A 27,302-nucleotide genomic window follows, 5' to 3' on the forward strand; every position below is an offset into this window, starting at 1 on the left:
CGGAGAAGTGGAATGTTTCAGGAGACTGAATATGCTATAAATCTCTGATAAAGTGTGGGAGGCTTTCATAATAGGGAAAACAAAAACATATAATCACCATTCATTTTTCTTGAAATATTCTGTACTATTTATTATTTACGCAGGGCCACTGGTGTTCCTGGCACTTTAAAGACAGATCAAAAACAGGCCCATGTACTGAGGCGCTTACTACTTAAAGGCCAAATTGGGCAAAGTACAGAGTGCCTTCAATACCCAATCCTGTTCCACTGAAGTCAATAGGAGTTCTACAGCTGTCTTCAATGGGAATCAAGATGGTAATTGAAGTCAAAACCTGGAGGGCACACATCTTGCAGGAGCAGACTCCAACTTAAATGAAGGGAAGGAAGGGATGACAAAAAGTCTGATCCGAAGAGGTGCTTTACAGCTGTAACTCCCATTGACCGAGGCCCAAAATGGGGGTGGGGTGGGGAAGGAGGCTGCACTGGAAGGATAAGAGTACTAAACTGTATATCCTTTGTAGTTACTGTTATTTGAATTGGAGTTTAGCACAGTATATCCCTTTGCTGGATACTCAAAGAACAGAAGGAGAACATGTGCTAGGCAGTGGAAGTTATTTGAGTTAAACACAGAGCACGAAGGTACAGAATACTGTATGGTAAAGTCATTACAGAATAGGTTCACAGTTTCATAGACTCCAAAGCCAGAAGGGACAATTGTGATCATCTACCTCCTGCATAACACAGACCATAGAAAAATTCCCATTGATGGAGAATCCACCACAACCCTTATTAAAAAGAACAGGAGTACTTGTGGCACCTTAGAGACTAACATTTATTTCAGCATAAGCTTTCGTGGGCTACAGCTCACTTCTTCTAACACGGCTGAAACCCTTATTAAATTATTCTAAAAACTAATTACCCTTACTATTAAAAAATTACGCATTATTTCCAGTCTGAATCTGTCTAGCTTCAGCTTCCAGCCATTGGTTCCTGTTATATGTTTCTCTGCTACATTGAAAAGCCCATTATCAAATATTGTTTCCCCCTGTAGGTACTTATAGACGGCAATCAAGTTACCCCTTAATTTTCTCTTTATTAAGCTAAATAGATTGAGTTCTTTGAATCTATCACTATAAGGCATATTTTATAATTGTTTAATCATCCTCATGGCTCTTCTGTGAACCTGCTCCAGTTTGTCAACATCCTTCTTGAATTGTGAGTATCAGAACTGGACACAGTATTCCAGCAGCTGTTGCACCAGTGCCAAATAACCTCTCTATTCCTACTCCAGCTCCCCGGTTTATGCATCCCAGGATTGCATTAGCTCTTTTTGCCACAGTATTGCACTGGGAGCTCATGTTCAATTGATTATCCACCACTCAGATATTCAACTCAAATTTTTTTTAGAGTCACTGCTTCTGAGAATAGAGTCCTCCATTCCGTAACTGTGGCCTACATTGTTTGTTCCTAGATGTATACATTTCCATTTAGCAGTATTAAAACACATATTGTTTGCTTGCACACAGTTTACTGAGCGATCCAGATTGCTCTGAATCAGTGTTCTATTCTCTTCAATATTTACCACTTCCCTAATTTTTGTATCATCTGCAAACTTTATCACTGATGATTTTCTGTTTTCTTCCAGGTTATTGATATAAATGTTAAATAACATGGCCAAGAACTGATCCCTGTGGGACACCATGGAAACACACCTGCTTGATAATGATTCCTTGTTTACAATTACATTTTGAGGTCTATCAATTAGCCAGTTTTTAATTTTTAATGTGTGCCATGTTAATTTTATATTGTTCTAGCTTTTTAGACAAAAAGTACTAAGTACCAAGTCAAATGCCTTTCAGAAGTCATACTGTTACCTTTATCAACCAAACTTGTAATCTCATAAAAAAGATATCATGTTAGTTTGACAGGCTCCATTGTCCATAAACCCATGTTGATATACATTAATTATATTACCCTCCTTTAATTCTTTATTAATTAAGTCCTGTATCAGCTGCTTCATTATCTTGCCCAGGAGGGATGCCAGGCTGATGGGATGACCTGAGTAATTATAGCCTATTTACCTTGTTTTAATAAAATTGGCTAACACCAGCTCTCTACCAATCTTCTAGAACTTCCTTAGTACTCCAAGACTTATTGGAAATCAGAGAGATTCTCAGCCAATTCTTTTAAAACTCTTGGATACAAGTTACCTGGACCTGCTGAATTAAAAATTACTAACTTTAGTAGTTTAACATCCTCCAGAGCTACTAATGGAATGGAAAGAGTGTTATCTTTGCCGTGTGGAGACTATATCCTCTTTCCCCTCCTCCCCAAATACAACAGAAATATTTATTGAATACTTTTGCCTTTTCTGCACTACTACTAATAATTCTACATTTCCATCTAGTAATGGACCATTACCAGGATTCTTTTTGTTGATAATATATTTAATAAAGTAGATCAGAGCTTCAAACTAAATGGTTTTCTTGTGTTATTTATAATAAACTTTTTAATCTAGTCACAGTAAACAATGTATTCGGATTAAGGCAAACCTCCTATTGACTTTGAGAGGGATTTTCCCCACCTGAGGACTGCTGGACTAGGATCAGTTTGTTTTACTTCAGAAGTGCTTGTTGTAACTTCAGATGTGCTAAGAATGCACATCTTCAGCTCCAGTAACTTCTCACTTTGAGCGCGTTATATACTTATTCCTGTAGTGAAGCCACAATCTTTTAATGGTTAGAGACTACATCAGGCACTTGCCTCAAAAGCAATCTCCTGCCACTCAATGGAGAAACCATGTCAGATACACAGTTCCAGTAGAAATACACCATTATTCCTGAGATTCGCAGCTTCAAGATCAAATCACTCTGTCAGGCTTACAGAATCTTGCTGAAAATAGTTTATTTCTCAGCATTCTTTGTTACCACCATTAATTACAGGGAATTTAACTTGGCATATAGCAATTGTGGTGAGTGGCATCAGTGTAAAACTCAAAAATAGAAAAAACCCTGAGTCTTATAGGCTTCAGTTCTATGCATGCTTCTTCAGCAAAGCGGATGGAACTATAGGATGGCTGTTATTTTCTTTTGTTAGTGCCTGAAGGCCCACAAAGAGGAAGTTCTGCTACCACTGATGATGACTAATGGAAATTTTGGTTCAAGTCTTAAGAGACAGACCTCACACTGACAGCCAGTTCAATGGTTTGTACAGTGCCTAACATCGTAGATGAGTACTGTCATGGCTTCTGAATGATCAGGAAGGTTTGGTGGAGCATTTCCTTATTGGGAGATAAATATAAAGAAAGAAAAAATATCCTAAGTCAACTCATTTGCAATATTTATTTGACATTTTTGAATAGATATTAGAAAAAGCTAGAGTACAGCTTACAACTCTCAGAACCAGAATTTCAGAAAATAACTATCAGTTTATAGCACGACAGTTCATGTGTCTAATACTAAAAGTAATGGTTTTACTACATCCCTGTCTCTCTCCTAACCCAACACATAAAATCCTCCTTCATGTAGATGCCACTGAAAATCTCTCTCACTTTTCCAGGATTTGCATGCGTCTAGTAAGATGGTATGTCTTCCAAGGGCTAGAACAGCTCTTTGTATGTGTGCACTTGGGCTAAAGCTCTCCCTATAAGTGAGGAAGGTAGAAACTAAGGCCCAAATAGTTCTTTAAAATAAGTACTGAACTATGCCATTTCATTTTTTTCAAAAGATGTAGCTATTTTTCTCATCTAAATTGAAGTGACAAATATAATTACCTCACTTCAATGCCTTGCAAGTAAAAGGACCTCCTGTTCCACATTTTGATAGTATACACAGTTGAAGGGAGGATCTCTCTTAGAAAGTTTAGTGAAGTTTAGAAAACTATGTACACAACATGGAAACAATACAGTATCTATACCATATTGTGTCATTTAGGCCTCAACATATTTTAAAATATATATATATTACTGGCTATACATCAGATGTGAGACCAAAAAGGAATAGCAGATCATGGCTTAGGTAACAGTACATACCTTTTTAATAGTGTCAGATCTGGGCACCTTCATTTCAGATGTAAACAGTTTAAAACTGATTCAAGCTACTAGGAAACTCAGACCTCGTTCATACTCAGGATTAGCCACAATTGAACATTTGACAACAGACACCCAGCATAACTACACCACTGTAAACTGCAAGTATAGACTAACTAAGCCATGATTTATACCAGTTGACCTCAACCTTTTTTGTAAGTGGGATAAACTCCTTGCAAACACAGTTTATTCAAAATGTAGAGCTTGCATCCTTAAAGAGACCTTCCAAAACACTGTCCCCCTACCAGGTCCTATTGGTGAATAAAAGTGTTGAAACATTCAAAACTCCGCAGGAGTTATCTTCTCTCTCATTATGCCAAATAAGGTCTGAATTAGCCAGTTATGTGGCTTGCTCTAATTATGGAGTCAGAAGCAGGACATTTTATAATAATGAATTCTGGTTATGGCTATCACTGACTACTTCAATTAGAGATGCTCAATCATTCTAATTTAGGCAAGAGTAAAAGAACTCATACCTGTTCCTAATGTATTGAAAGCAGAGTACCTGGAGACAGTTGAGGGAGGAACATTATGGAGACACGCATGTTGCAAAATGGTTTATTTTTATATAAAAAGACTAAAGTAATTTCAATAACCACTTTACACACGAAAAATCAAATAGATGCATTGTATTATATATACTCACAGGAGTAAAGTTTTATTTCCTCTATTAAGGTATCCCAACACATTTACTTTTTATGAGAGTTTCTAATACTCAAGATGAACATAATTGAACATCTATTCCTGCACTGTCAAGTCTAAGCTTATTCAACTAGCTAGCTTACCTCTATGATTATCTGCAATATGTTAAGGTCTTCCATTAGCATAACTAGATAATGTTACAAAGATTCAACTAACAAAAAGGTACCGTGTAACCACCAATAGAGGTTAGAGTGCACATTATTTTTAAATATTTAATATGCATTAAAGTCAGTATACAGGGACAAGTCTAGTCCATTGTAAAAACAAATTAAGCGTAGTTTCATATTTACATCTGGCCCGAGGCTTCCCTCACAATTTTGTTGTTTTATCACATTTTCTTATGTTTAAAGGTTTTTCTCTATCTGTTGCTGTCTGAAAGGCCCACTAAAAGGTGAAAAAAGGAAACTATCTACAAAATGCTGTTAAATGCATAACAAGAAAAACTTCCTAAACTTCCCCTTTAATAGTGATCTTCAATGTTCCTTGTAACAGGTAAAGATATTGACAAGTGTGTAAGATGGTGTCCCTTTAATATATTCTACAGCTCATTATTCCACGTTACAGGACTGCACAGCTCCAGTTCAAGACCCTATCCTACTGCACAAAATATAGGTTACCTCACTCTTGTGCTAATAAAATCTTAAGTGTTTATTTCACAGTAAACAGTCTATTGTTCAAACTGTTGAAATGATCCTAGAAAAGGCTAATTAAATTACTGCTTATTCCATCCAAAAGCAAACAAGTCTGCCACCTAGAGGGAGGGATGTTTTGCCAGTTGTCATCACTGAGGTCTTGCATCTCAAACAATTTAATCTAAGGTCTACTGATCAACTTCTTGAGAATGCATATCTTCCTCCAAACCCACATAATGATCTTTCTACTCACAGATGCTTTAGGATTTCTTGCCTCATTTAGTACTTGCTTGCTCCGGACCCTTTACAAGCTTCTTCCCAATCCATATTATAACCAAGCCAGCAAGCTTACCTCAATTTTTTTCTAAACCTTAGATGAATCCTAAGTAATGCTTCTATTGAAGTCCATGGTACAGTTCACTGTTCTAAAGGAAGACAGAGTAGGAAAGATAATGAGATACCAATAATGCTGATGTCCCATTTGGAATTCATTAAGCCATCTCCCTAGATCTGGAAGTTGATAGATCACATACAACACATCTGAGTGCTGCTTGAAACAAGTACTGGTCTGCTTAATAACTTTGTCCAGTAGGTGAACTATATATAGCTGGATTAATTTGGGGTCTTTATTTAGTCGGATTGAAGCTATTTAGAGTTAGCTACTCTCTGCTGTTTGTTAACAAAATGAAAGCTGACTTGTTTTAAAAAATAGCTGTATAAAACATCAGTATTTAAAATTTCTGATTATCTGAAGTCTCCAGTTTACATTGGCTTTAATGAACTTAACTATAGGAAAGTATTTCAGCAGTTAGAACATAGTGGTAGTTCTATTTTTGACCTTCCTTTGAATTGAGAAACTGATTACACTAAGTCTATCATAGATGGAAGTTTAATTTGCCCGTGCATAATTTTAAAGAAAAATCTTGATATGCAAGCACAATCTATCCTATATCAAAACAATAGGGAGTCCCACACTTATGTTGTTGATAGCACAGATGAACTCATTTGGAAAACTAGTCCCAGAGGGACAGTAGTGTAAAACACTTTGTACCTTGTTAAACGTTTTAGGAAAAAAAAGGGAAACTGCAGCTACAGCTGAAAGAACAGTTCCAAGTTAGGCAACTTTTTGCATGGTAAAATTATGAAAAGACAGCTCTACTTTTTGAAGCAGTATGTTACAGTTAAGGTCAAGACATATGCAACAACCATTAATGATAGATTTACACATCAATCACTGGGTATGTACCACTGTCAAGATGCCTCAATATATAAACTTCTGATATTAGATGCTATGTCATTAGTGTGCCTATACAATAAAATGTTTCAATTAGGCTGTCAAGCGATTAAAAAAATCACACGATTAATTGCAATAATAATACGATTTATTTAAATATTTTGATGTTTTCTACATTTTCAAATATATTGATTTCAAGTGCAGCGCAAAATACAAAGTGTACAGTACTCGCTTTATTTTTGATTACAAGTATCTGCACTGTAGAAAAACAAGAACTAGTATTTTTCAGTTCACATAATGCAAGTACTGTAGTGCAATCTCTTTATCATGAAAGTTGAACTTACAAGTGTAGAATCATGTACAAAGAAAACTGCATTCAAAAATAAAACAATGTAAAATGCAAGTCCACTCAATCCTACTTCTTGTTTAGCTAATCGCTCAAACGAACAGGTTTATTTACATTTGCAGGAGATAATGCTGCCCGCTTCTTGTTTACAGTATCACCTGAAAGTGAGAACAGGTCTTCTCATGCCACTGTTGTAGCCGGCATCACAAGATATTTGCCAGATGCGCTAAAGATTCATATGCCCCTTCGTGCTTCAACCACCATTGCAGAGGACATGCGTCCATGCTGATGATGGATTCTGCTCAATAACAATCCAAAACAGTGCAGACTGATGCATGTACATTTTCATTGTCTGAGTCAGATGTCACCAGCAGAAGGCTGATTTTTTTTTTTTCCTGGTTCGGGTTCTGTAGTTTCCGAATCGGAGTGTTGCTCTTTTAACTTTTGAAATCATGCTCCACACCTCGTCCCTCTCAGATTTTGAAAGGCACTTCAGATTCTTAAACCTGGGATCGAGTGCTGTAACTATCTTTAGAAATCTCACATTGGTACCTTCTTTGCGTTTTGTCAAATCTGCATTGAAAGTGTTCTTAAAACAAACGTGTGCTGAGTCATCATCCAAGACTGCTATAACATGAAATATATGGCAGAAGTGGGAAAAACAGAGCAGGGGACATACAATTCTCTCCCAAGGAGTTCAGTCACAAGTTTAATTAATGCAGTATTTTTTTAACGAGTGTCATCAGCATGGAAGCATGTCTTCTGGAATGGTGGCTAAAGCATGAAGGAGCATATGCATATTTAGCATATCTGGCATGTACAGAAGTGCCACAAGAACACTGGTTCTCACTTTCTGATGACGTTGTAAATAAGAAGCAGGCAGCGTTATCTCCTGTAAATGTAAACAAACTTGTTTGTCTTAGTGATTGGCTGAACAAGTAGCACAGAGTGGACTCATAGCCTCTAAAGTTTTACATTGTTTTGTTTGAGTGCAGTTATGAACAAAAAAATAAATCTACATTTGTAAGTTGCATTTTCACAATAAAGAGATTGTACTATAGTACTCGTATGAGGTGAATTGAAAAATATTATTTCTTTCATCATTTTTACAGTGCAAATATTTGTAATAAAAAATAATATACTTTGATCTCAATTACAACACAGAATACTATATGAAAATATAGAAAAATATCCAAAATCTTTAATAAATTTCAACTGGTATTCTATTGTTTAACAGTGCAATTAAAATGATTAATCGTGATTTTTTAATTCATGACTAATTTGAGAGTTAATCACGTGAGTTAACTGCAATTAATCAACAAACTCAGTTTCAATACATTATACTTGTCCATTTACGAGTCGTTTTTACACAACAATTTCATACTGTTCATAAATGTCACCTAATGAATTTTTACTGTTAAAGAGAAAGCCAAGATGAAGTTCAACTAACACTGTTAGACTGACCACTTTTTATATTTACAAGTTTATTTCAGTTTTTGCTGTACAAAGGCAGAAGTGCAATTCATTCTGTCAATCTCCATCAGTGACTATCTAAACAAGATATAGATATATACACAAAAGCCATGCCTTTAACTTCATTGTTCACACTAGAGTTACATACTGAGTTAGATGCAAACAGCATCCACACAGTGCAAGGCATAGCTTCACTTTTTCATGTTTACTTGTCTAATACTCCTTATGGGTAAGAAAAGTCTTCCAGTATTCCAGTTCTTGATTCTAATGTTATATTTAACAATCCTGTTTAGTGACAGTGCAGCTTCAGAATTAAAAGTGCATTTCTTTATTACCTATATTCTTGCAGGATCATGTTTTGTTCCAGATGTAGCTTTAAAGAATCTTCATTTTTTGAAGTAATTTCTTGTCCATATTTATTATCATTCAAATTATTTAACAAAAACAGTAAAAACAAGGCCATTTTCCCCAAACACTGCAGATTATGCACAAGTGTAGAAACAAAGCTACTAAAAACGGCTCCTTGATTTGCCTTCTTTTAGACTGAAGCAATTGAAGAGAATCGTGTGAAAGCCTCAACAACTGAATTATTCCCATTTTAAGTTTGAAAAACATTTGAGAGTATTACAAGTTCAGCATATTCATAGTTCCAAGTGGCTCTCTTAGGGAATTCTGCAGCGCAGATATTCATGATAATCTGCTCAGGACTTGGCGTTCTAATGGTTCTTCACCCTTCGAGTTGATTTAGGGGATCTCACTCTAGAAAGGAAGTGAAAAAAAGGTAACCAAAACATTTATTCTCTTTTAGGGAACATTCATATTTATGAAAGCCAAGGTATGGTAGAATTCAAAAAAAGAAGTACTGCATCTACATGTGATCTTCTTGTGCTAGTCACTGATCTAGAAACTTCACACACATGCCCTTTAAAAATTCAGGTGTAAGACTTCCAGGGTACCAAAAGACACTATAAAATGGTTCTACTGCCCCATACTGTTAAGATCACTCCTTTGATACTGAAAAACAAAGAGTGGGGAGGTGCTAGAACAGTGGTATTTAAACCAGTGAAATAAAAAAAAAGGTGGTCAAGTGACATGAAAGAGCATGTAAATCTTGATAGGCACAAAAACAAGGAAGTGGGGGAAAAACAAACTAGGCAGATACAAGAAGTGTTATTCGTTAAAGCTGATCCTACATTTGAACAGTTTATAGAGACAAGCAGTAGTTACACAAGAACTGCTAACATGAAGCATGACTGCTTATGTAAGTAAAATAATGAACTAATTCATGCTGTGCTTTACAGCTTAAACTGCTGAGAGAGGTTTCCCAAACTTCACTGAGAAATGTTGATACAGAAAAAGAAATATTAACGTCATATTCAAAGATTCAAAATATTTAGTCTCATCACACCAGTTATTGTACTCATTTTGCAAGATGGATAAATAAAGGTAGCGATTACATGATTTGCCCAACACCACATTGAATGAGTAGCAGAGGAGGGAATTAAGCCCAGAAATCCTTGCTGCTAGTCCTTTTGTTCTAATAGGACGTGTTGCTAAGTATTGCCATGGTTGAAATCAGAAGTGTACTTTAGAATCCTCTCTCATTGAAAAAAAATTTGAATGGCTGATTAATAATTTAAGTTATCTTGTAATAGAAATACTCCACAATTCCTCTTTTCCTTGGCACCTAAGAAGAAATCTGAGAGTAATGTATGTAGAAAGGTACAAGACATGAGAATTTTGAGGGAAGTTAGTGATTGTATTGAGCATTGCTGTGGCAAGTAAACAGGAACGGGTCATCCACAGTTTTATACCCACACTAGTTACAGAAATCCTGGGCTCCTTTATTTTTAAAAATTTTTTCACTCCCTGTGGAAGACAATTAACTTTCTATAACTACAAACTGTAAGTTACAAATTTATGTCCTCTTTACAACGACTTTTGGAAAGGGTTAACTCATCCCTCTAGTATTAGCTCCACTAAACACAGGAGGTAACTTTATAAGGAAAAACTATTGCATTAGGATTATGTCAACACACAGACTGTCAGAAATGGACTAATCACATCACCATGTTGCTATTCCACAAGTGGCACAAAAACAAAAATCTAAGTGTACAGCGGGGAAGGGTAACTACTGCTTTTCAAGTAGCACTGCTGAAAATAAGTCACTTAACTACTCCCCAGACCAAACTACATATCCTGTTTTGTTTCCTTCCAGACAGCAGTAACTTGCATATGACTGGTTATCTGGCATCTCTACTGATGAAGACAGAGGGTACGTCTACACTACGGGATTATTCCAATTTTTCATAAACCGGTTTTATAAAACAGATTGTATAACGTCGAGTGCATGCGGCCACACTAAGCACATTAATTCGGCGGTGTGCATCCATGGTCCGAGGCTAGCGTCGATTTCTGGAGCATTGCACTGTGGGTAGCTATTCTGTAGCTATCCCATAGTTCCCGCAGTCTCCCCGCCCCGTAGAATTCTGGGTTGAGAGCCCAGTGGCTGATGGGGCTAAAATTCATTGTCGCAGGTGGTTCTGGGTAAATGTCAGTCATTCCTTCCTCCAGGAAAGCAACAGCAGACAATCATTTCGCGCCCTTTTTCCCTGGATTGCCCTGGCAGACGCCATAGCACGGCAACCATGGAGCCCGTTCAGCTTTTTTTTTTTTTAATTACAGTCACCGTATGTGTACTGGATGCCGCTGACAGAGGCGATACTCCAGCGCTACACAGCAGCATTCATTTGCTTTTGCATGATAGCAGAGATGGTTATCAGTTGTTCTGTACTATCTGCTGCCAGTGTAAATTAGCAATAAGATGTTGGTTATCTGTCATTCTGTACTGTCTGTTACTATCATGGGTACCCCTGACTGAGGTTGGCTAGGGGTGCAAAGGCAAAAATGGGAATGACTCCCTGAGTCACTCTCTCCTTTATGGTTTCTAAAAATAGAGTCAGTCCTGCCTAGAATATGGGGCAAGTGTGCTAGAGAACCAGTGTATCAGAGAGCACAGCTGCTCTGTGCTAGATCCTGCAGAAATGATGAGCTGCATGCCATTCATGAGGGGTGCCCCTGCAACAACCTCACCTGTTGCTTCTCTCCTCCCCCAACCTTCCTGGGCTACCGTGGCAGTGTCCCCCCCCATTTGTGTCATGAAATTATAAAGAATGCAGGAATAAGAAACAGTGAGTTGTTAGTGAGATAAATTGAGCGGAAGGCAGCCTCCCAGTGCTATGATAGTCCAGGCAGGACACTAAGCTGTGCAGGGGAGAGGAGCCTAGCATGCTGCTGCTACGATAGTGCAGGCACGACAGAATCTTTTCTTTACACAGGAGAGGGAGGGGGCTGATGGAGCTCTGCCCCCAGTTGCTATGATGAGGGCAGTTACCAGCTGTTCTGTACCATCTACTGGGAATGACTGAGAATCATTCCTATTTTCACCCAGGCACCTCCAGCCAGCCTCACCTGAAACCAGCCAGGAGCACTCACGGGTTGATAACAAGGACAGCTACCAGTCCTACTGCACTATCTGCCACTAGGCAGGGGAGAGGAGTGGATACTGCTCTTCACTGCTGCAGCATCGCATCTACCAGCAGCATTCAGTAGACATAGGGTGATATTGAAAGAAGTCAAGAAACGATTTTTCCCTTTCCTTTCCCGTGGGGTGGGGGAGTAAATTGACGAGCTGTTCCCTGAACCACGCCGGACAATGTGTTTGAACCTACAAGCATTGGGAGCTCAGCCAAGAATGCAAATACTTTTCGGAGACTGCTGGGGACTGTGGGATAGCTGTAGTCCTCAGTACCCCCTCCTTCCCTCCCTCCATGAGCGTCCATTTGATTCTTTGGCTTTCCGTTACGCTTGTCACGCAGCACTGTGTAGCCTGGAGATTTTTTCCAAACGCTTTGGCATTTCGTCTTCTGTAACGGAGCTGTGATAGAGCAGATATGTCTCCCCATACAGCGATTAGATCCAGTATCTCCTGTACGGTCCATGCTGGAGCTCTTTTTGGATTTGGGACTGCATCGCCACCCGTGCTGATCAGAGCTCCACGCTGGCCAAACAGGAAATGTAATTCAAAAGTTCGCGGGGCTTTTCCTGTTTACCTGGCCACTGCATCCGAGTTGAGATTGCTGTCCAGAGCAGTCACAGTGGTGCACTGTGGGATACCGCCTGGAGGCCAATACCGTCGATTTGCGGCCACACTAATCCTAATCCGATATGGTAATACCAATTTTAGCGCTACTCCTCTCGTTGGGGAGGAGTACAGAAACCGATTTAAAGAGCCCTTTATAGCGATATAAAGGGCCTCAGTGTGGACGGGTGCGGCGTTAAATCGGTTTAACGCTGCTAAAATCAGTTTAAACGAGTAGTGTAGACCAGACCAGACATATATGCTCTCACTTGAAGTGAACTATTGAGTTAGTTGTCAAGTTTTCCTGTTTTGCCAACTGTGTAAGATTCTGTAGCAGGACATTTTACATCTAATCACAGAACAGGGCACCAGATTATATTATACAGTAGTGTTACACAAATCCAAATATGTATATGTAACAAGTAGAGCAGAGCAAATAACTGATTTTTTTCAGTTCACCCAGAGTTCCTTAAGTAAATAAAATAAAATAAAATAAAATTAGTTTAAGTCAAAATGAATCCAAAGATTCTAAAAAGTTTCAGCGACTCAAGAAGTCCATTCTGGGATAAACAAAACATGTTTGACCTGAAAAGCTTTGTTTCCAGCAATATTAGAGGGCTAGATTCACTAAACATCACGAAGAGGAGCAGCCTTCCTTATAACTTTTGCCCACTAGTTAGGGGACTCACACCACCAGGCTATGTTCACTCCCTCTTTCCCCGACTCAAGCATTTTATACAAAGTGAAACAGCTTCAACAGGAGAAGAGAGGCTTGCCCCAGAACACAACGTAGCTTGGTGGTTAGGGCACGATCCTGCGAGGCAGAAGACCCAATCCAAATCCTTGCCCCATATCAAAAAATGGAGATAACTGAACCCAGGTCTTCCACATCCCTGATGAGTGCCCTAAGCATTGGGCTAAAAGTTTTAAGGAGGAACTCACCACCAGCAGTTTTCTGAATGGGACCTACGTTCCCTTGTGAAGCTAGCCCAAAACTTTTTCGGACTTAACTATTCAATTAATGTGTGTCAAGTTTGAAAAAACAGTTTCAAGTCAACAGAAAACAAACTATTCATCCAAAAGATTTTGCCCAGCTCTAGTAACAAGGGTTAAAGTTGGTTCTGAAATATTTTTTGTATGCTGAGAATTTAGCCCACTTTAAAAATTACACAAGTTTCAGGGGGATTAGAAGTGTTTATCCTGCTCAATTTGTCAGAATGATACAATACATATTTCACAGTAGTTTGTCTTATGTTGATAAATGCCTTTCTTCCATTTAAATTTCTCATACCTTCATCAAGAGGTACTGATGATTTAGTTTCTGATGTCAGAGTATCCATATCTTCAAAAGTTTTGGCACCCGGGTTATCTTGCTCCACTTCACATAAATATACATCAATGGGTCCCTTTGTGCTCTTTATACGTACTTCTATACAATCCTGTAAAACAGATTTAATATATTGAAAATCAGAAGAAATTTATAGATTAAGCCAAACTAATTTTTACTTCAAGTATTTTGCATACATTTTAACACAAACTAACATACAAGAACAGGTCCAGATATAGAAGGGACATTTTAATTTTAAAAGACTTTAATTAAGCCAATTTAAATGTTCCTTAGTTCCTGGTAAATTGATAGGTTTACCTATGAAGCTGCCATATTGAATGACATCGATTAAATAATGTAATTAAGCAACTGAACATTTCTGTGCATTAGAAGAGTTTTGTTTTGTTAAGGGTCTATCCAATGTGAAGAACTACTTTAGCTGATCGTGTTCAACAGGCCATGTTGACAAATGACTGGATTTTATTACACTGTTAAAAACAGAGGTAGCCAAAGTGATGAGTTTAGGGTAAATGTGACAATTGAATAGCTCAAAACAATCAGTGCTGGCACAAATTATACTTTTAGCACAATCAGTAAGGCAGAACAAATTTAATAAATTGCTATATCAACGCCCCCAGTAAATAATATCAGCAATGCAGTGGGCTTTCAAGAACCAAAAGGCAGAGGACACCAAATCACCTCAAGACATCAATCAAAAAAATGAATTAGGCATAAACATTATAGGGAAACAAGTTCCAGAACTATTTTTTCCCAAAAGAGACAAGAGCATTGTAATAGAAAAAAATCAAATATGCATGAAAATTTTACAGTATGTTGTTCTAGCTTTCTAAACAATTTCAATCAGGGCTGTTAGCACCTCTTAGTAAGGTTGCCTGAAACTTTCCATTATAAGCCCATTTTCAGTTGCTTATAAAACTGTGCCTAACCAACCATTTAGGCTGAAAATTTCCATGTTAGGCATCTACCTCAGGAGGAATCATTTTGGAAAATTTCAGCCAAGGCAGTTTACAGCTGTTTCCACGAATGAAAGTAGGGAAAAAAAACACTGCCAGAAACTTTTAATATAGCCAAAGCAATACGTTCTTTGAGAAGCTGTAGCTCCCTGATGCTAAGCAAGTTAGTGAGACCAAGCTTGTCAGAGATCATCACTAACTGTGTTCTCCTCTTTTTTGATTGCCTGACTTGACACCCTGGGATCTGATTTGCTTAAGTGCAGCATACTCAGAGCTGCAACCCAAGCCAACAGGAGCTGTGCTTTGAACATATAAAGATCTATATAGTGTTAAGTTAAACCAGGTCTAGGAATCTCAAATTGGGTAGTAGTGTATGCCTGTAAACTTAATCTCTGTGCCTCAGTTCTCCATCTGTAAAATGGGGGGGGGGGTGTTAATTATGACTCCTCATCTCAAGGTATGTTGTTAAAATAAATTAATTTGTGAAGCATTCAGGCAATTTAGCAATGAGCATCTTAGAAAAGCCCAGAAAAATTAATAATTCTGTTTCCAGAGCAAGGTTTAAGTGAATACCATCTATCCTTTGCACTGACTGAGATAGACACACTGTGGAGAAAAATAGTATGTGATCATACAATTAAAGATCACAATGCTTATGCACAAGGGGACCAAATTCTGGCTGTATAAGGAACCATAAAGGTGACATTTCTTAACAATGCTTGATTTTGCCATCTTAATCTTTTTTTAACATAGTTTTGTGTACAAGTTATACTTTACTTCCTTAATTTTCTCTCTCCTACTCGGGCTTCAAATGCTTCTTTTTTACACCTTTTCACCGTTAAAAACAGATGCATCTTTCATATAGTCTATTCTATTCAGAACTTGGAATAAAGGATTTTCAGATGAAATCAGCAAACACACACATGCCCAAAGGCACAATATTTTTGCAGTTTGTAACAAAAATAAACTAAGTCTTTTTTTTAGGCCAGAAGGAACCATTATGATCATCTAGTCTGACTTTCTATATAACAGGACAGTAAAACGACCAGAGTGAAATGTCCGGCACTTTTCACTAGCAAATATAATAATCCTCTCCTGACAAAATTCTAGAATGATCTCACTTGCCTAGATTTTACAATTTATTTATACTTAGGAGTTTGTACTAAACCCTGCAAAGTACTGTATAAGCTTCTTTATTCAATTCCCCCTCAAACTCAAGTGCCAAATGAGGTAGCTTGGGCATCAGTTACAGATGCTCCTCCATCCCCAGCAAAAGTCAAGTGGTAATCTATGATATAGTATTTTCCTAGTCTAGACAATAAGAGTCACCATCTTAAAAGCGAAAACGCTGTCCCCACACATTTTAGCAAGTACCTTCGTTTTATGAAACGTATCAGATAAGAATGCCAGTATTATATAATACCAATATTAATTTCTGTAAGTGAAAAATCAACTGCTCTTCTTGCAAACTCTAATTCTAAAAATGCAATTGCCTTAGAGTGATGAAAAGCAATACTTACTTCTTTAGGAGCTGGTATTTCTAGTTTTGTTTCTTCTGGAGCTTTGATTGCCATAACAATCTGTTCTTGAAAGGCCTTAATGCTATGAATATCTTGATACGTCACATAAGCTAGTGTACACATAAGTCAAGGATTCCATAAGGAAATCTGTTAACTGTTTTAAGAAGAAGGTATGGCTGTTAACATGTGATAATTACTTTCTGATCTCTTTCAAGGAATGGACAAGTTTCACTGGTTATTGTCTGAAAATGAATTTATTTAAGCACCAGATTTTTTTCTAGTTAGCCTTCTGCCTAGAGGCAAGCATAGAATGAGAATCTTGGGCGATATTCCCAATTTTCATGTTTGGTGTTCGTGTCTCAATTACAAAACTACTTGTCATTTGTCAAAGCTTGCCTATGAGATAGGACTACTAAATGTAAATATTCATAATTACTATAGTGACAGTGTTTCTTTCAGACTGCTCCTTCAACTTTTACCCTCTACAGTTTATTCTATATAGACATATATCTGCAAATGTAAGTTTCTTTTACTTGCCCTGTACTAAAGAATGAGGAAAAAGGCAATGAATCATAGAATATCAGGGTTTGAAGGGACCTAAGGACTTCATCTAGTCCAACCCCCTGCTCAAAGCAGGACCAATCCTCAGACAGATTTTTTCCCCAGATCCCTAAATGGCTCCCTCAGGGACTGAACACACAAGCCTGGGTTTAGCAGGCCAATGCTCAAACCACTGAGCTATCCCTCCCACCTCGTACTTACCATTCTAAATTTCCATCACTAACTGCTTGGTGCCAGTAGCCAAAGTAACTGGTGCAGCAGTTAAAAGGATATTTTGTGTTTTCAGTATCATCTGTTAATTCAAACAACTGGTGAGCACAGTCTTTAATTAATTCATCCAGAGCTTCTTCCATTGCTGATAAATCAGAAAGTTCATCTCTAAGCTTTTGTTGCTCTGATGCCTTTCCAGCAATCTGATCGAGATCAGATCCTCTAAAAGAATATGAAAGTTATCAAGAACATTATTTAAAGCTTATATTTATAAATAAAGTCTATACTGTAATGCAAAATACTTAAACATTTTCTAACTTTTAAAAAAAGCATAGCTAAAATGTTGAAAGCTTTTTGGTCAAACTATTATTTTTAGTTTCTTGTAGTCAGTTAAAAAAAATCTTCACAATTGCTTCATTTCCTGATATTAAAAAGTTAAAAGCATACTATAATTACAGACTGTATTAATTATACAGTGCAATTTAAGAGGCCGTACCATCTCATTTATGAAAGTTACTATGAAACACTAATGAAGCTAAAACACATGTTCACAATTAGGTCAAAGTTAGATCAAACTACATCACACAAAGCATCCGTATTATTTTTGCAAATGTAAGTTAGAAATTTCAAAGCCAACTCACACCCACTGGATAAGGTTCTTAGATCTTTTCTGAATTAGGTGGATTCCATCCAACACATTGGTGATGTCATATACTCTTCGTTTTCGTACCCCCAGAGTTGTTGCTACTTCATTCAAATCAAGAACACCATCTGGAGCAGTTTTGACAAGATCCATGAATTTTCGGGTCAGGTAAACCAGGGATGCATCAAAACGAGGCTTTGTGACTTTCAGGGTTTCTGTAAAGGTTTGACATTGTATCATTTAATATTAACCCTTGGAGCTCTGTTCAAAGCATTGTCATAATTTTCCAATATACAATGCTTATGAGAAGTGTTACATTAGCACAGGAGGTTGGAGTTTTGTTCTATATCAGTACAAGTCATAAAGAAAGCTGTCCATCCAATATGCCTTAATTATTTTGCAGAAGTTTTATCTAGAAAGTTAAAAAGGTACCTCCATGCCTTTTAAATTCTTGACATTAGACTTCCAACAAGGATATCAACTCTGATATGAACATATGTATAAGTAATTTTACAAACTGGTGGGTTACTAAACAGCCATGATGATATCTTTTGTTTAAAATAGTCCTGTTGCCAATTACGAGCCTGTAATCAAGAGATAAAAAGACTGTCTGAATGGCACCTACCTATGCCATCTGGTCCCTCACTTAAATATAACAAAATTAAAAGTTGCTTATTATGTCTGCATATAGGAGCCATTTAACAAGTTCACAAAGGAAAATGTAAACTAGACCACCCAGTTTTCAAACAGCTGTAATTATATGAATATCAATTACCACAATTTACTTAAATTCAATTACTGGCTAATTTGCTCCTCCATTTCATTTAATCAAAACATCAGGAACAAAATCTTTTTAAGAACTCCATCTGCCTTTTGATCTTTCAAGAAAGATTAATTCAGACATTGACCACAGAAAACTACAGAAAGCATTTAAAAAAAAACCACTTGTCTCTCTCAGGTGATTTTTTTGTTTGTTTGTTTAGGGGAAGTGGAATTAATTTGGAAATGTTTGGCTTCTGACTGTGAGAAAGGTTGTTTAAACTAAGCTTATGTCTACACTGCAGATGACTGTCAGCACAGCTATATTGGTCAGGGGTCACACTTATGCCAGAAGTCTGTAGTGTAGATGCAGCCATACCAGCAAAATTGCACATTACCAATATGTAGCACAGCTTTGCTTGTATAACTGTGTCCACAACAGGAGTGCTTTGCTGGTATAGTATACTAGTACTTCTATACCAGTGAACCACTCCTAGTGTACACCCAGCTTATGCAAACTATTAAGATGATTTCTGATCCTTGGATTAAGTTTATAGAAATATGGTTTAAAAACAATTCAGTTATTAATCACATAAGTGTTTCCAAGCAGAACTTGTTTTTACCCTTAAAGTTTTGTTTAGACATCAAAGGTGCAGAGCTCGAGGATATTGCACATGCAGCTATCAAAAGTTCTGAAGACTTACACTGAGAAACTGCTAGGTACTCTTATACTTTGGCCATTTCTCTGTCTTTAATTCCTGCAATTTAACTGGAAATGTTTTATTCGAATGTGAAATATTAGAGTACATATTCCATTCAAATGCTGCATGTTCTGAACCCCAGGATGCATAACACGTTACAAGACTGAGAACCAGACAACCAAGGAGTCCCAGCAGAATGCTTGCTAGGCTCATCAGAATCATTCTAACAAACTAAATCCCCAATCCTGTAATTGGATCCATGCAGGAAGACTCTCAGTGAGTTCAACATGAGACTCTATGGGCCCAAGAGTCCTTTGAGAGTATATGGAATCAAGACCTTCCTCAGTCTATCTGTAAAACACTAAAGGTGCTCCATAGACCTAAGAGGCTCTCTTACTGGTTCTCTCTATAGTTCAGAAGTTTCAAATACTGTACCACTATAGGGTGCGCTCCAGTCCAGGTTTTACAGCCCAAGAGCACCTGAAATTTGATAAAAACAAACAAACAAACCACTATAACCTATGGACTAAATTCCCCACAGCTCACTAACTTCAATTGAGTTGCATGCCATGCAACTCATACCAGAATTTGTCCCATATATTCCTTAATTTGTACCATTAAGCTACCAATTTCTGTTACTGATTCAGTTAAGATTATGCCTGCTGCAGGTCTGACTTAATAAATCTTAAGATTTTTTAACTGAAATTTTCCAGCATTAATGAGACACATCTGTCTTTAGTTTGCATGACATCTTCATAGTATTTTATACCATTCCTGTAAGGTTGTGTATCTTATATATCAGAACGGCAGAGATCCAGTCACCACATCAAATTAAACTAAACAGCCAAAAAAATTTTAAGTACAGCAGAAGCAGAAAGCCTGCCAAACAATCAGTGGGGTCACTGGATGATCAAGGTGCTAAGGGAGCACTCAAGGAAGATAAGGCCATTGTGGAGAAACTAAATGAATTATTTGCATCAGTCTTCATTGCAGAGGACGTAAGGGAGATTTCCGCACCTTTTTAGGTGACAAATCTAAGGAATTGTCCCAGGCTGATGTGTCAGAAGAGGTTCTGAAACAAACTGATAAATTAAATGGTAATAAGCCCCCAGGGCCAGATAGTATTCACGCAAGAGTTTTGAAGGAACTCAAATTTGAAACTGCAGAACTATTGAGGTATGTAACCTATCACTTAAATCAGCTTCTGCACCAGATGACTGGAGGATAGCGAATGTGACACCAATTTTTAGAAAAGGATCCTTGCAATTATAGGCAACTTCAGTACCAGGCAAATTGGTTGAAACTATAGTAAAGAACAGAATTCTGAGGCACAGGGATGAACATGATTTGTTGGGGGAAGAGTCAACATGGCTTTTGTAAAGGGAAATCACATCTCACCCATCTATTAAAATTCTTTGAGGGGAGGTCAACAAGCATGTGGAAAAGAGTGAACCTGTGGCTATAGTGTACTTGGACTTTCACAAAGCTTTTGATAAAGTCCCCCACTAAAGGTTCTTAAGGAAATTAAGCAGTCATGGGATAAAAGGGAAGGCCCTCTCATGGATCAGTAACTGGTTAAAAGATAGAAAACAAAGGGTAGGAATAAATGGCCAGTTTTCACAATGAAGACAGGTAGTGGGATGCACCAGGGATCTGTACTGGGATCAGTGCTGTTCAACATATTCATAAATGATCTGGAAAAAGGAGTCAACAGTGAGGTGGCAAATTTGACAGATGATACAAAATTACTTAAGATAGTTAAGTCCAAAGCAGACTGCAAAGAGTGACAAAGATCTCACAAAACTGGGTGACTGGGCAACAAGATGAAATTCAGTGTTGATAAATGCAAAGAAATGCACACTGGAAAACAAACTCAACTATATATAAAATGATGGGGTCTAAATTAGCTACTACCACTCAAGAAAGATCTTGGGAGTCATTGTGGATACTCCTCTGAAAACATCCATTCAGTGTGCAGCAGCAGTCAAAAAAATTACAGAATGTTAGGAACCACCAGGAAAGGGATAGATAGTAAGACAGAAAATATCGTAATGTCACTATATAAAACCATGGTATGTCCACACCTGGAAGTTCTGGTTGCCCCATCTCAAAAAGATATTAAAGCTGGAAAAGGTACAGAGAAGAGCAACAAAAGTTATTAAGGATATGGAACAGCTTCCATACAAGGAGATATTAATAAGACTAGGACTTTTCAGCCTGGAAAAGAAATTACTTAGGAGGACATGATGGAGATCTATAAACTCATGAATAGTGTGGAGAAGGTGAATAAGGAAGTGTTATTTATTCCTTCACATAACACAAGAACCAGGGTTCGTCCAATGAAATTAATAGGGAACGGATTGATACCAGTCAGCTCTGTGTTCTTGAGGAACCAGTGCGAAGCATCCAGCCTGTTTGACTCATGAAAGACACCCGCCTCCCCCGACCAATCTCTGCTTGAACCAAAACTGATCAGAGAAAAGATCTGCAGAGAGCAGTAAAGGGTGTTGGGAGACACACCTAGACCCCTCCTGACAAGGATGACAAGAACAAAGGCAACTCTCCCAGACTCATCTGCATGAAAGATGGGAAAGGTATCTCTATTAGCATACAGAATGGAGAACAGAGAACCACACTGAACTTTGGGACCAGAAAAAAGTAGGGAAGCACTGCATCATGGCGGATCTCTGCTCCAGATGTTAACGAACCCACACCTGCATACACCCAGCTCAGCAGTTATCAGACCAATTCTAGTAATGAATCCTTGATTGATATTCAAAATACTGATGCTGCCTAATTGCATTGTGAGCTCCCTGGAAGAAAACATCATCCATAGTGAAGAGTGATCAGCTCCTATGTCTAGCCTAAAGAAAACCAGAGTCATCAGTTTACCCAGAAACAAATCTAGTGTTCTCCCGTGAACCATTGTTGTTTCTCTACAGAAACCCCTACCTATGTTTAAGTGTTCTGATGCATGGATCAACTCTGCATCAGTTCCACTGGGATTTCATCTTCTCCTGACTGATTGTGCTAGGGGCTCTGCCAGTCTCCAGCACTCAGGACCCTGAGCTACCACCATCACTTGGGAACCCCAACCAGTTCAAGCTTCACGAAGCGGTGAGATCCCTCTCTCTGTTTTCTTTTCTACCTCAGGTATTAACCTTTAATAATGTAACTGTTATATTGGTTTAGGCTCTCCTTGTGTAGTTATCACTATTATTCAATAAATAACTTTTATGGTTAAGCTGGTTGCTTCTCTCTCTGAACTTAACTCTTCTGTGTTTCTAGCTTCCCCATTTACTCTTCAGCAACACCAAAGATCCCTGTAGCACCCAAAAATGCTGTGGGGTTTGCTCATCAAGTGGGTTACTACCAGTACAATTGTGATGTAAAAGTGGGGATAGGGACATGCTGAACCTGTGACATATGAGGGTAGCAGCTTGGAAGTGCTGCTCGACCCAGACTACTGAGTCCAGGGGCATATAAGGGTGGCAACTTGGAAGTGCTGCTTCACCCAGTCCGCCGAGTACAGGGGCTTGTAAGGGTGGAAGCCTGGAAGTGCTGTTTGACCCAGCCTGCTAAGGCTTACTCTACTCCAGTGCGGTACTTGTGGAATATAAGGGTGACAGCTTGAAAGGGCTGCTTGGCCCAGTCCAGGGACATATAAGGGATCAGCTTGAAAGTGCTGACTGACCTGGTCTGCTCAGACTTTGCTCAAGCCTTAGGGAACACAGGATAGCTCCATTGGGAGGGAACTTGCAGAAGGGAGAAGTAGAGCTCCATATGAAATCACACGTGACACAAGCAGTACACTGATAGAATTATAGAAACCTCCTCCCCAGAAGAGTAGCCCTAATAAATGAGCATACCTCAAAGTAAAGGGCAAATCTGGTAACAAGATTTAAAACAAACAAAAGGAAATATTACGTTACACAATACAGCCAACCTGTGGAACTCATTGCCAGGGGATGATGTGAAGGCCAAAACTATAACAGGGTTAAAAAAAAGAATTAGATACATTCATAGAGGACAGATCCATCAATGGCTATTAGTCAGGGGTGAGCAAACTTTTTGGCCGAGGACCGCATCTGGGTATGGAAAATGTATGGTGGGTCATGAATGCTCACGAAATTGGGAATAGGGGTGAGGGCTCCTGCTGCAGATGTGGGCTCTTGGGTGGGGCTAGGGGTGAGGAGTTGGAGGTGCAGGAGGGTGCTCCGGGCTGGGACCAAGGGGTTTGGAGGGTGGGAGACGGATCCAGGTGGCACACACCTCAAAAGCAGCTCTTGGAAGCAGCAGCATGTCCCTACTCCGGCTCCTACACAGAGGCATGGCCAGGTGGCTCTGTGCACTGCCCTGTCCGCAGGCGCCGCCCCTGCAGCTCCCACTGGCCATGGTTCCCGGCCAATGGGAGCTGTGAGGGCAGTGCTTGGGGCATGGGCAGCATATGGAGCCCCATCTGCCCCATGCGTAGGAGCCAGAGGGGGGACATGCCGCTTCTTTTGGGAGCCACGGCACACGCAGAGCAAGGCAAGCCCCAGACTGCTCCTCGGCAGGAGTTTGAGAGATGGATTAAAACGCCTTAAGGAGTGGATGCGGCCCCTGGGCCATAGTTTGCCCACCCCTGCTATTAGTTGTGGGTGTCCCTAGCCTCTCACTGTCAAAGGTGGGGAGTGGATGGCAGGAGTTGGGTCACTCCAAGCTTGCCTATTCTGTTCATTCCCTTTGAAGCACCTGGCATTCGCCACTGTCAGGATACTAGGCTAGGTGGACCATTGGTCTGACCCAGCATGGGCGTTATGTTCTTAAATTTGCTAGATGATTTATTAATTGGGAGTTTGCATCATTTCATATTAATAACTAGTGAAAACTCCCTCTAAACAGGCTCAAAATTCACTCAATCTTATGTTTATCTGGATAAATTCAGAATACTGTTTTGAAACATGCAAGACTTAAAGCCAAGTATACATTAATGGGATATCTGCTACAAAGAGTAAGCAGTGCATGTAACAAAGTTTTCAAAATAAAGCAGAAAGAGGTGATCTCTACTAGGGCTAGCTAGATGGCGCTGCAGCATCACATTTTCCCATTCTTTGGTTTATCTGGAATTTTGATTATATGATAGGGCAGTTCAGTCCCAATTAGACTGGATAAACGGGGTTCTACTACAGATCATACTGGTCATCCCTTTCCTCTCAGGCCTTATATGCTTGTAGCCCCATTTCCCTGCTCCATTCCAGCATGTCTTCTGTAAGGTGGGGGTTTCCCAAGGTTATTTGGGGGGGTGGTCTCGCATTATTGCCATCCTTATTTCTGCATTGCCTTCAGAGCTGGGTAACTGGAGAATGGCGGCTGTTGGCCAGGCACCCAGCTATGAAGGCAGCGTCCCGCCAGTAGCAGCACAGAAGTAATGCGGCTGGCAATACCATACCATGCCACCCTTATGTGCTGCTGCCTTCAGAGCTCAACGGTCGAAGAGTGGCGGTTGCTGACAGAGGGTCCAGCTCTGCAGACTGCAGCACAGAGGTAAAGGTGGCAATACCATACCACGCTATCTTTACTTCTGCACAGCTGCTAGTGGCGCCTCTCCCTTCAGAGCTTGGCTCCCAGCCAGCAGCCACCACTCTCCAGCTGCCCACTCTGAAGGCAGCATCACCACCAGCAGCTGCGCAGAAGTAAAGGTAGCAGTACTCCAACTCCCCTCACAATAACCCCGTGATCCCCGCCACAACTCCTTTTTGGGTCAGGACCCCTACAATTGTATCACCATGACATTTCAGATTTAAATACCTAAAATCATGAAATTCGCAATTTTAAAAGTCCTATGACTGTGAAATTGACCAAAATGGACCAGGAATTTGGTAGGTCCCTACTTATACTCCATCTCCTTATAGTGATCAGAAGTGAAAAACAAAATGGTCAGTGATGGGCTGATTATTACTGCTTGCTCAACTGCCTGACTTTGCTCCATGCCATCCTTCTCTCTGTTTTATACAGATTATAAATAAAAAAGGAGGCAAGTATGTATACAGTGCCTAGCATTCTTTGGGTAAATACATGAAGTAAGTTTGTGAAGAGAGCAGCAGTTTATTCAAACTCCTCCTCTAACCGCATAAACCTTGAGAAAAAAAAAATCTCTAAATCTGAAGTTCAGGAACTTACTTCTCATTGTCACAAACTGTACCTCATCTTCCATATTAAGGTTGATTTTTGGTGGCTAAAAAAACAAAACAACACACAAAAAAAGGTGAGTATAAGACATGAAATATACATATGGCAAAGAAGAAGCTTTCCTGAGTAAAGGTTAGCTTTCCTTCTGTAGAATGGAAGCTTTTGTTAAATAAGTTGTCTTAAATCTTCAGACAGCTTCAGTGTTTTTTCTACTGTTCATAGCTTTACATAAGTGTAACCAAGGGAAAATTTAATCACCTGGTTAGATTTCACTCCCAGGATTGAAACTCTGTAGAGTGAAACTGATAACTGGGCTAGTTTTCATTGTGCTCCAGCTCAAACCTTTCCCAACCAATAGCAGACACAGGCACTTGAGCCATGAAGGATTAACATAAAGACTTGTGGAAGGAGTGAGTAGTCTAGACACCCCACAAATCTCAACTCCAAGCACAACTGCAGATATCAGGAGCGATAAAGGACTGGTGATCCACACAGGTAGTTGCTATGAAGCACACAGGTAGGAGAGAGAATGTTCCTGCTTAGCTGAGCTAAAGGTTCACTCCTCACATAGTCATTGCACAGAAAGCATTAATGGATGCCTTGATCATCTCTCCCTTCACTTCTTGATTGCCGATTACATAGATTATATAAATTTAGAACACAGGTCAATATAATTACAATGCAAATAGTTTGACTTCAACTCAGGCTGGCAGATTATGCTAGTAGCAGATTTTGTATTAACCCTGGATGTTTTCTGAGCAATGGCATTGCAACAGTGATTCTGGAAGGCCTTCCTCTTTTTCCTGCTACTTCTCTTGAAGTAATGCCACAAAACAAGGGCGTTTATCAAAGTTTCCCCAGTGAAACAGCTAAAATTTCCAGCTACCAACCCATGAAAAATTCAGAAAAGAAAGCATCGAGTCAAATTTAGCCCAAGTTTTAGGATTTATAAAAATGAGTTTTTAAAGCTCCACACCAGTTGAAACAGATATAGCTTTTTATTTCCGAATTAACAGTTTTTGTTTTTAAATCACACTCCCGGATACCCCACTACATCATCAGCGCAGCAGAACCTTTGAGAGCAAACCCGGGGAGAAAGAAGCGGTTTATCTGCAGCAGCGGCCAAGGCGCCCGGAGAGCGCAGAGCACTCAGCAGCGGGCAGCCGCCCTACCCCTCTACGTCATTTAAGCCGCACACCTAAGAACAGCATCTTTTGGGGGGAACTCAGATTTTTAACGCCAATGCCGCCGCATCCTTCCTTTTCCAGGGGCCCGGGTGTGTGTTGGGGGGGGTCATTTACTGCGCGTGGAAAAAGCCGGACATCGCCCCCATCTCAGGTGTGCCCCGCGCTCTCAGCAGGTCGGAGAGCAGGAGAGCGACTGGGCCGGGGCGCCGCGCAGCCACCAGCCACTTCCCGCCCTCACTCACCCGCAGCGTGTCCGGGTACAGCGGCCTCAGGCTCTTCCCCTTGGCGGGGGTGGCCATATTAGCTCGGCCCCTCTCCTCCCCGCCCAGCGCTCGGCGTCAAGCCTCTCGCGGCCCGGGACGCTGCTTACAGGCCGCCGCCCACCTAGAGCTGCGAGTCCATGTCTGGGCAAGCGCCGCCTCCCGTCACACCTCTGGGAGGCGCAGGCAGGGCCCGGCTGCGCTGTGATCCGCTCCCCACGCCGGCGGCCGCTGGGCGGGAAAAGCGATTCCTGGCAGTGTGAGGCTCCCCGTGTCACTCAGTCCATGGCGCGGCCGCCTCGTGCAGCAAGCCGCTGCCTCCCGCCACAGCCCCCATTCTCGCCCCTCAGCCTGGCTCCGCGGCCGGCCTCCCTT

The 27,302-nt window shown here is 39.8% G+C and overlaps 1 protein-coding gene across 3 annotated transcripts; it reads right to left on the reverse strand.

Moving 5' to 3' along the window:
• Positions 1–4,630: 4,630 nt before the first annotated feature.
• On the reverse strand, positions 4,631–27,302 carry E2F6 (E2F transcription factor 6). Of its 3 annotated transcripts, none has more exons than XM_050951051.1 (7): positions 27,099–27,302; positions 25,472–25,526; positions 17,848–18,064; positions 17,198–17,428; positions 16,436–16,589; positions 13,906–14,053; positions 4,631–9,232 (listed from the first exon to the last, which is right to left on the reverse strand). In XM_050951051.1, exons 2-5 carry the CDS (start codon positions 25,503–25,505, stop codon positions 16,586–16,588), a joined length of 486 nt encoding a protein of 161 aa, XP_050807008.1. In that variant the 5' UTR covers positions 25,506–25,526; positions 27,099–27,302; the 3' UTR covers positions 4,631–9,232; positions 13,906–14,053; positions 16,436–16,585. The 3 variants fall into 3 exon arrangements, with proteins under 3 accessions (XP_050807008.1, XP_050807007.1, XP_050807006.1); XM_050951050.1 differs by having other exon boundaries at positions 17,854–18,064; positions 26,910–27,189; XM_050951049.1 differs by having other exon boundaries at positions 26,910–27,189.

This window comes from Gopherus flavomarginatus, chromosome 4 (genome assembly GCF_025201925.1).
Source record: "Gopherus flavomarginatus isolate rGopFla2 chromosome 4, rGopFla2.mat.asm, whole genome shotgun sequence".
Lineage (NCBI taxonomy): Eukaryota > Metazoa > Chordata > Testudines > Testudinidae > Gopherus > Gopherus flavomarginatus.